Here is an 11,072-nt window from a genome sequence, read left to right as displayed (position 1 = left end):
TGCCTGTTAAACTGTTTTGATTTGATTTTTTCCAGGCAAGGGAATATTCATCCTAGGTGCCATCCCTAGACACATGGAAGTAAAACATCCTCCCTCATAACACCATGCATATCATAACTGTACAAACACACACACCATATATATACTGGGGATCATTTTGATTCAGGTGCCAATATGTGGAAAGGCCTTCCAATGTAGAAAAATTGTCCAAATTGTCTATTCAGTGAAAAATTTTTTGGCAGAGCAAAAAGTGGAGATTAAAACTGTTAGCACACAGTCTCTACAGGAATAATCTCTAGTGAGCTATAGGAACAGAGTCAATTAGCTAAATAACGTGAATGATGCTCATCAGCATTTATCCAAGTATTTTTTTTCAGACACAGCGTTCTCCAAAATATTTCCTCCTGGAGTCTGTATATATGTGAATGATTACATTCCAAAAAATGTTAATATTCTCTTCATATTATGCTTTCATATATACTTCAACTTGATTACCAAATATATAAAGCACAGAATGTTCCTAAAAAATAGACCCAAAGGAAAAAATGTTACAACTGAGAAGTGATTGGAAAAAGTAGGTTTATCCTCTTTCATTGCTTCACTTGTCCACTTAGCAGCCTAATGTATATCATGTTTAAATGCCCAGTGGACTTTTTAATTGTCATATACATTAAGAATTGATTTTTTATTTGCAATTGAAAATAAATATTTGATTAATTTTTATTAAATCCTGTGGTATTTGATGAAAACCAAACTTTTTTTGCTTTTAAGTTTGTGTTTAATAATTTTCTGTTTTGCCTGCAATGAAATAAATATCTTATTTTCTGCTCCATTTTGCCACTTTTTGAGTGTACTGTCTAGTATTGTATTGACAATTCTTTTTGCTAACTAAATACATATTCATACATTTTCAGAACAAATGCTCCGTACTTTTGAAGTGGGCTGTGTATCTATACTATATTTTTCTCTCTCGTCACTTGGAACAGCCAGCCATAGGGGATACAAGAAAATATTCCACAAAACTATATCAAACCATGTTCTATATTTAAAAAATAATTTTTGTCCAAATCAAACATGTACTGTACTAGACACCACTGTTTAAACACCTAATGATACATGACTGGGGTCACCAAAATCGAACATATTAAAAAATAAAGTACGTTTGACAGAAATTACATTTTCTTACAAAAGTTTATTACATACAATCTGCATATTTTAGGGCCAAGAAGTGTGTCCTCCCCCAGAGGACTTTTACAAAAAATGAAGAGAAAAAATCCTGATGAATTACTGACTGTGTCTCCAACACTCTTCTAAGTGCAGCACAGGCATTTCTATGGGTCTTTAAGCATTAGCTTGGGTCTCTAGTTTCTTCACAGACATAAAACTCCATCCCTTTGTGTCATCAAACTAAAGCAAACAAATAACAACAACAAAGTCTGCGGTCTTCACCATGAGGTTGAAGGAACCATCAGTGCCAAAAGCAATGTTACGGAGGACGAGGAAGTGGACAACACGTGTAAGGTGGATTGAGCACTTGTTACTTTCCCTCCTGAAATTAAAAGCAAAGTAATTAAGGAATAAATGATGCAAACAGTTCTCAGTACACCTAGGTACTAGATTTAACCCTAAACTTGTATTCTATTACACTCGGCAAAAGCCTAACTGTTAGGCAATGGATTACCTTGTGAGAACTGCAATCACAAAATAGGCTCCCTAAGCAGACATGAGGAAATTGGGGATTTTATGATGATATCTACAGAAACTCATATTCTGAATCCTCATATTCAGTCTAAAATGAATAGGAAATTCCAAAAGGGTATGCAGTTTTATACCTTAATCCTCAGAAAGAATTAGGCTGCAGAACATGCCCTCAGTCACAGTCACAAATGTTCTTCCTGAAACAAGGAATGAAAGCTAGTCCTTGATCTTGATGTTTGTCCAGAAGAAAAAATGGTCTTTAGCCCAGTAGCCTAGTGATGTTAAAAAGCTGTGCTAAGGGGAAAGTTGGTAGTGACAACAGGTCACAGGACGGGAAGGGAACAAGACAGGGTCTCTTTGGACCACATCTTCTGTGCTAGACTAATCAGAAATATCAGGTTAGAGGGAATGAAAGATTTTGTGACCTAGAGTTATGGCTCAAAAGATACATGAAAAAAATATTCCATGGAGTAGAGGTTGGTGTCTTCTGCATTCTGATGATAGCATTGTTGTTTGTGACTAGAGTAAAGCTTAAATTTCAGGTTAAAGTTTCAGGTTCACACCATTTGGATAGTACTTCTTAAGGACAAAAGCACAGTATTTAGCAGAATTTTAAAGTGTTAATAGAAAGTTAGGATTAAGATGCCTTGTTGTGTTTAGGCAAAAGATAATGTTTTTTTTCTGGTTATTCTTGCCACTAATCCTTCCATCGCTTTCTTACCTGTAATATTGATACTTTAAATTCTTTAAAGATATTGCATTAACTTCCTATTGAGGAAAACAGTAACTAGACATCATAATTTACTTCATGGTAATACATTAATACTGTAATACATTACTAATTTAAATAAAGTAATATCTACTTAAGAGAGTCAATGGAACCTACAGAGAAATTCAGCTTATTCTAAAGCAGGCACATACACAGGGTGCAGATACCTAAATGCATACCATTTTGGCCATGTTAGATAGTACACCTCTGGCTGGTGGTCTAGAATGATGTGTGTGTCCTCCAAGTCCTGCATCATATCTGCCAGCTCTGTGCAAATCTTTTGGGTACCTTAGGACATCTCAGATGTCCTTATGTGGCTATGTCTGAATATTTAAATTCAGAAGATAAACTGAATTGCTGTCTAGGCTCCACTGTTGGTCTGTATGGATTACATCTCAGCTGACTATAATGGTATTTGAGACACCTAGTGCACAATTAGGTTTCCAGATGTTATCCTAGAAAGGGAGAATTTTCCTGTAAATCTTCAGTTTTGTTCATCAGCCCCACATGGATGCCTCAGATACTCTTGAGCATCTCAACTGTCACTAAGTACCTTTGTTTCCCCATAGAACTGAAAACTCTGATTAATGATTTTATCTAATAGCTAGAGAATTGTGAGAACATTTTTTTTTTTTTTCAGGTAGAAAATAATAGAGTTAATGAGCACTGCTGTAATCACCAGTCTTTCAAATACAAGTGTAAGCTTACCTGAAAAAGATGGAACTCTGATCTGGGGACTTGTAGTCCCATCCCCTCCTTCACTGACTGCACAGACCTCAATGATATAGACACCAACGTCAGGAAGAAGTACCACTGCAGAAGTTTTCTGTGTTTCTATAACTTGACTATTGCTCTGGCCTTCTTGCCTAAATAATACCTGCGATCAATAAAGTGGATAGTGGTCATTCAAGTTATATACCAGACCTAAAAAGGTGTTACACATTTTTTTTTCCAAACTTTCTTCTAAATGCATTTTGATTTCCATTTAATTCAAATTCTTATCTCCAAATTAATGTACCTATTCACATTTTTGGGTCAAGAATCCAACTTCAAATGTAAAGAAAATGCCCTAAATAATATCTTTAGTGTGTTTACCTTGGCTGGCTATCTGATAGCTCAGATCTGTCCCTGCATCTCCTGTGAAACTCAATGCAAGCTTATGGCATGTGGGAGGAAAGCAAGTGAGTACATAGCTGTCTCTGGTACTTCTGCGTAAGTTTCTGTTCCCAGACAAAAACTGAAAAGGTCAGAGAGGTGTAAAAAAGCAAAGTAGTCAACTGAACTTTTTCAGAATCTCAGCTATTCTGATAAAGGTTAGAGAAGTTTCAGATTTATTTGAAACATTTTACACTTTCTTGGTGATATTTCCTGATGTATCAGAGGGAATATCAGATTGTAGTCTATAGAAATGGTCATATATATGCTTCAAGAATACTCAACCACTCCGTGAAAACATTGAAATAATCCTGTTTTGATCTGAAAGACTGCAGTAAATTCCTGCACTGTATGCTTTTTAAGACTTGCTATTTAGGAGTTAATCTGGATTTTACCCTTTAAAAGTTCAAAACTTTAAATGCTAGATGTTACTGTCACTGATTGTTGAACATCACCAACATGATCACAAAATAAACCAAAGTATTGGTGTTTGTGCTCCATAAAAATATTAATTTTAATGCCATTTTAAGATGTCTTATTCTTCTGCATTTCTATAAATCCTACTGCAAACCATTAAATTGACATGTTAGTAGGAATTTCATTGTAGTGGTCTTATGAATAGCTACTTCTGAGTCAGATATGATCCCCCCAGATAGAGCTTACTCAGTTTATAATCAGTAGTTGAAAATCACAACACAGAAAATGTTGGGACATTTCACTCTTTTCAATTTTATTTATTGCTTTTCATGGTGAAAACTGATTGCAGACAGTCTGTATAGCATGCTTAACTTAACAGAAAAACGGTAGTCATTTGAAACAGAGAAAGGTGAACAAGGAAGGGGAAGCACTGACCTTGTATCCCATAACATCAGATTCATTAGCTAGAGGTCTGACTGGCTCCCACCCAAGAGACACATGAGAGCCATCCTGTATCCACATAATATTGCTTGGTGCTTGGCTGGGAGCTGAGGAGAAAAGATAACAACATGTACATAAGTATAGTTTATAGGTAGTTTCTTTAAAATAAAAATAAATGTACTTCAGTCTTTTATTACATTTATAACTGGTTGTGTTAGCAAGCTCCCAACTCTAGCTGGAATTTGAAAATATATTTTTGCACCAGTACTGTCATTTAATAGATTGTGATGTGTTTACTCAGCCCACCCCATAAACTCGACAGAGATTAGGAACTTGAATTCTTTTCTGTCCCTTCTTTGTCAAAAATGCCTTGTTTTCTAGGAAGGTAACCTTTGTTATGAATGCAAAGTCATATGAATTCATGTCTAAATATCGAAGCAAAGCCATGAATCAAAACTATACATGATTCCTGATTATTATACATTTTTATTGAAGGAAAACCCAAGAGGGCAGAGGTTGTTCCCTAACTTCTCCGTTTGAGCAAAAATACTGAGATCACTTACGGGACTTCTTGGTTGCTGCACGCACAGCAGTGCTAGGTGGTCCATACCCTGCAGCGTTGTACGCCCTCACTGTTAGGTGATATAATGTGTTTCCTTCTAATCCTGTCAGAAGGACAGATGACTCATTTCCCTCAGTTTTGACCTTTTCTGCTGCTTCCTCCTGCTCCATGTCCTTCCAGTAACCAATCTGCCAACAAGCAACCGAATGAAAGATTAATATAAGCATTTGGGAAACTCATGCTTTCAGATGCTCGTACCTGTTATCCTGTGGAGGGTGTTTTTACCATTTCTGCCATTTGCCTAATTATAAGGCCCTTTTAGACATGTAGAATTTGCAGCCTAAGCTCAGACCCAAGCAATGGTCACTTGTCCAAAATGGCAAGACTCAGAATATTATGGTATTACCTGAAGCATGTTGAATTGCTGTGTACCGGCACAAGAAGATGTAACTACAAGATGGAAGACCAGAGAATGAACGTTGCCAGGAAGTCAAAAGTGTTTCAGAGAATTCAAGGAGAGCTCATTCTCTGGTAGGTCACCAGAATATCTATGTTCACCCTGGAAAGATCTGTCTGTATAACTTAAGAAGTGTTGTGAGCAATATTCCCTCCCTGGCCCTCTGCAACTCAGAACCATGATAAGAATATCATGTAATGAACAGGAAATGAGAGAGCAGATTGAATGTGAAAAATCTTAACTGAAGAAAAAGAAGGATGTGGATTCAGTTTTAGTTCTTCGATATAAACAGACTTCTGGTAAATGCAACTCTGATAGTACATTTATGCCTTTCCTTTTCAGACATAAAAATCCTAAATTAACTTTGTTGGTTCTTAGCCCATATGTCTGGTATCTGCACTGAGTTTCAAAGAGGTTATAGATCTGAGCTAGGAATTTGACTAACCTCTTTCCTCAGAGACCAAGTATTTGCAGGGCATAACTGGAAAAAAGCAGTACTGTCTCTTTTTAATATATCTAAGTGACCTGCACAACCAAGGTAATTCTCATGGGGCTCTATTTTCCCTAAGAGGAGATGTCACTAATGTGCCATTCAAAGACCTATATTCAGCTTACGTTACTCATGCTGAGACCTACTTGCACTTTTTCCACATTTTGACCTTTTCTGTGAAGCTAGTTATTTCATAAGAAGTTATTCCTATTATATCTGGAAAACTTTTCCTCTGAGAAAAAGGTCATGGACAATACAGCTCTCTTGTGCATGTATCCCAGAAAATGGTGAAAAAAAAAACCCAAGGGGTTCATAGGAAAATAAGACCAATGAGTACGATGTTAACCTTTTATAATTGCACTAGGACTGCCATTTAAAAAAAAAAAAAAAAAAAATCTAGAAAGACCTGGCTGCAAAAATATACATTTGAAGTCATATCCTCACTTGAGTAAAGTAATTCTGTTAACTTTGATCAAGGATATATCAATTTGTGCCAACTCAAAGTCTACTCTTTCAGTTGTAAAATTAATGTAAATATTTTTTTGTGTGTGTCTGCATTATCTCACCTTAAAAAGCTGTTGTTTCTATTTTTAGGTTAATTAATCTAAGATAGCAAATCTATCTGTAGTCACCACCTGTCATTGAGATAAGTGTGATTCACTAAGGTATTTTGCTAGCTGAATGCTTGACCAACCCTGCTGGTATCTGAAGTAACACCTAGTCATGTCTGTCTTGGAAAGAAAAGGGAATCAACAAGTGTTTATTCATACACTAGGACTGAACGTCCAATGCTTATTATCTCTTGGGCAGTCAGATTCCTTTCATTTTACTTGCAATGCATCTTTACAAGCTTGACGCTACAGTGGTGAGAGCCACATATTATTAAGCACTGTACAAACAGGTCATGACAGGCAGCACATGTCCTGGGGACCCTATCATCCAGTTAGTGAAGTCTGCTGAGGATCCAATAGGGAAATGGTCAGAAAGGAAAAGAAACTTGCCCAAGGTTGTGCACCTGGACAGTAGCAGGGGTGGAAACGCAACAGAAGTAGTGAAAACCTGGTTCTAGAAAGCCAGGAGCAAAATTATAAGTAGCCCAATAGGTCTCATTGTGGTCGTTTATTCACAGGACACACCACTTCTCATGTGAATGCGATGTTCAAGACAGTAGATAGTTCCCAGCTTTTGCACTGATGTCTTTTTCTAGTATAAAAAGTTGTGAAAAACTGATTTTCCAAATATTAGTGCTAGGACTACATAGATATTAAAACCTAAATGAGTGTGGAAGAAACCTAGGTCCATAACTTAACCCTTTTGATATTTTTCATGTGTTTGGAAATGCTCTCGACCACTGCTTATAAGGCATTTCAGTTTGGATACTAAGTATATCTTGCACATGTTAAATCTGCAAAAAAAAAAAAAAAAAAAAAGGCATGTTCCCTACGAGTTCTGCTGCACCACATGACAGAGGTGTTCTCCTTTGGCAAAAGGGTATTCTTGCAGGAATTAATATACTGTATTAAGTAGCAAAAGCATGAAATGCAATTTGGCAGCACTTCTATTTTGGCTTCTCCTGTACTTCAAAGTCCTTAAGTGTTTGGTCCTTGCTTTTAAAATTCCCCTTAAACTTTTTCCAGGTGTGTTTGGACTTTGATCTCAAAATATGTTTTTTCTCTTTCTTTCTTAATGCACGTTTATTGATGGCCAAATGAACAAAAATGAAATGAAAAAGTGGTTATAAAAAAACCCCAAAACTCCAATGGTTGTTGACTGAGTTTGATAGTGGAGGAATTTACATCAATTTGAATTGAGTTTTTAAATTTTTGCTGGGCTTTCTGTTTTTCATCTGATTCTCAGAAACCCATTTCTTTGAGCTGGAGAGAAAGTAACAATGATATTTAAATGATTGAGTAGAGGAGATGCAGGAACATACAAGCTACTTTGTCCTGATCGTGGGTCAAGCATTCGTTAAAAGTAAACCATTGCATTCAAAATATGTTTTGATCCAAAATTTTTCTCTCATCTCTAAAATTTACATGCTTCTTCCTTGAGGTTTCATGTTAAAAATTGCCTTAAATAATATTACACTTCTTCCCAAATTGGATTCTAAAGTATGCACAATAACACTTTGGTATAAACTTATGTGATCTAGTTGCAGTCCCTCTTTTCTAAATTCAGTAGAGTCAGAGTTATTGTCTGGTTAATCTTCCTGTTGATCACAGAGACTTAAATTTACAAATTAGGCATTTCACGTAAGAGTCTAAATTAGGTAGGGTGAATTGAAATGGGCAGACACATAAACTTAATAGTCAATATCAGAAAACATATGAGCTCCTTGAACTGACACACTGCAGTCATGTAAATATTAGCGCTGGCACAACTGAGATCATAGAATGGTTAGGGTTGGAAGGGACCCTAAAGATCATCTAGTTCCAACCCCCCTACCATCAGCAGGGACACCTTCCACTAGACCAGGTTGCTCAAAGCCTCATCCAGCCTGGCCTTGAACACTTCCAGGGAGGGGGCATCCACAACTTCTCTGGGCAACCTGTTCCAGTGTCTGACCACCCTCACAGGAAAGAATTTCTTCTTAATATCTAATTTAAATCTACCCTCTTCCAGTTTAGAACCATTTCCCCTTGTTCTATCACTACCTGCCCTTGTAGAAAGTCCCTCCCCAGCCTTCCTGTAGCCTCTTCAGGTATTGGAAGGTCACTATAAGATCTCCCCAGAACCTCTCTTTTCCAGGTTGAACAGTCCCAACTCTCTCAGCCTGTCATGGTAGAAGCAAACACCTGAGACAGGAGAAGAGGCAAGTTTTTGTATCTTGTGCTATTGCTTTTTGTATCATCGCAAGATATTGGTGCAACTGTCCTTCAGAACAGGATGAGAGGTTTCTGCAAAATGGTCAGTCAACCTCAGTTCCTTCCCTCTCACCAAAACAATTGCTAACTGAAAAGAGGGAAGAACACACTGTTCTGTACATCAAGGTTCTGGGATCTTTTCTGGAGTAGCTTGCATCCTTCTCCTCTTTTCTCAGATACTCTGTTCTCCCACATAGTACTACACGCACATGGGATGAAGACTGGTATTGTACCTCAACTGACATATGTAGTAATATTTTCTTATGAAAAATCAGTAATTTTCAAGATTCCTGATTTTAGGTAATAGAAAACTAGTAGTCTTGTTACAAAACTATTCATAATACAGACGTTGCAAAGGGTGTGGGTCTCCTGAGGCTCTCATGAGAGATCTAGAGTGTAATCCATACCTTAAGAACTTGAAAAGCAACAGTACTGCTTTTCAGGTATAAAAAGTATAATATCTTGCTTCTAATCTTCAGGATTTTAGAGGGGTTTGAATTAACATATGAGTAAATTTGTGGGCAAAATTGACTCATATATAAAACTATCCAATCGCTATTTTTGTGTTTGGGAAAATTCGTTCATTCCAAAAGTGAAGTCTGGAAAATCAGTATTCAGGTTGATGAAACACAAATTCTTCTATATTCTGTCTTACTTTACCAGCCTCTGCTAGCAACATCCATATATTTTTAAATTACTTGAGGGTATATTTCACTAAATTAAGAAAAAACACATTCCAGTACCTTGTAGACATAATGTTCTGTTCCACTGTAAAAACAGATAAAGTACATCCAAGAAACAGCAAAAAATCTTGAATATTTCTCTTTGAAAACATGGAATATAACATATACAAGTTATCCTCTCTGCAAATGGCATTCAAGATTTTCTATTTTTTATACTTTTTTTTTTTTAATTGCAAGTTGATCTTTTGATTAGGTTAGTCAAGCTCCTATCCCTTGGGGGAATTCCAATGAAAAAGACATGAACTTTGTGATCTATACTTAAGTATTAGCCTTGGTTTTCTGGAAAAGAAAAAAGAAAAAAAAATCTATTCTTCCAGACAGTAATTCTTTCCCTTTCCCTTCCCTACCAATAGTGAGTGACAAAGAAAAGACTGCCTAGGGCTGAAATAGGTTTTATAACCTTCAGGTTATGAATTCTAAACAATAAGTATGAACCACACACTGTATTTTTCTACCATTCTGACAAAGTTTTCAAGCTATTTCTACTTTACCAGAGTGTATCTGACACATATTTAGCAAGGTCGGGCGGACAGCTGACAAATCTGTACTGAAGTTAGGAATAATATGTGCTTTGGAAGATGCAAATGAGTAAAGCAAACCTTGCATAAAACTCATGTGACATAACAGTTAACACTGCCTTTCAGGGATGACAATGTGAAATTGGACAAGTTACTTTGCCTTTCATTATTCCTTATTACAAAGTGCAAACGGGGCTGGAGTGAAAGTGGGTCACTGCAAAGTTGTCCATATGTAGTAAATATTCTGTCACTTTTGTTGACTAGAGCCCCAATATATATATATAAAAGAAAATCTCCTCCTTTTATAATGCTGTTGCTAAAAGGCCAGGAAATGTGAAGACTATGTAGGTGGTTGTCACTGCTGTGGTGACCACAGGCAGAATACAAATTGAGACATGAAAACTAAGTGGCTAGTCAGATTATTTTGCATTCAATTTGTGTTGAAAGCAACATTTTACTACATATTGCCTCACAATAATTCTACTATAGGATAAAATTTTTAAAATAAAGAGAAATCATTCAACTTTTTACCAAAGTCACTGGGCTTCTCTATGTTACCTATTTGCTATTTGTGCATCAAGGGAGTACTACGGGTGATGTTCTGCACTGTAATACATATAATAAAATTTTCAAAAATCAATTTTAAAATTAAAATAGTGTTTACAGAAGATGAAGAAAGTGAATCATATGGAAAGCATAAAACTGTTCCATACATTTTTTTTTTTCTGGGGGGGGGGTGAATTTAGCCCTGGTGTCTTTCTATACAGAGTCCTTCCTTTTGGCACTGAGGAGATACTTTAAAGAGAAACTGTCAGAATGTTAGCAAAATTGGGCTGATAGTGTGGGCTTAGTGTTCCTACTTGAATATTGTAATACACTGACTCACTATACTGAACCTATAAGTCATTATCTCCTTTTTGATGAAATCCTTCCCAAAAATGGAACAGAAAAGATCTAT

At 36.4% G+C, this 11,072-nt stretch overlaps 1 protein-coding gene across 1 annotated transcript in view; it reads right to left on the bottom strand.

Annotated features, from left to right (window-relative positions):
* Positions 1-688: 688 nt before the first annotated feature.
* Positions 689-11,072, bottom strand: part of LOC104529220 (contactin-5) — a gene marked incomplete at its 5' end in the record, with an annotated part of 24,262 nt that continues 13,878 nt past the window's right edge. Inside the window, 4 exons of the mRNA XM_010173461.1 lie at positions 689-1,549; positions 3,176-3,344; positions 4,475-4,587; positions 5,044-5,230. Coding sequence (XP_010171763.1) covers positions 1,446-1,549; positions 3,176-3,344; positions 4,475-4,587; positions 5,044-5,230 — 573 coding nt within the window. The remainder of the gene's footprint in view (positions 1,550-3,175; positions 3,345-4,474; positions 4,588-5,043; positions 5,231-11,072) is intronic.

The sequence above is a fragment of the Antrostomus carolinensis genome, unplaced genomic scaffold, assembly GCF_000700745.2.
Source record: "Antrostomus carolinensis isolate BGI_N321 unplaced genomic scaffold, ASM70074v2 scaffold10358, whole genome shotgun sequence".
Classification (NCBI taxonomy): domain Eukaryota; kingdom Metazoa; phylum Chordata; class Aves; order Caprimulgiformes; family Caprimulgidae; genus Antrostomus; species Antrostomus carolinensis.
This window is presented reverse-complemented; position numbering and strand designations above follow the sequence as displayed.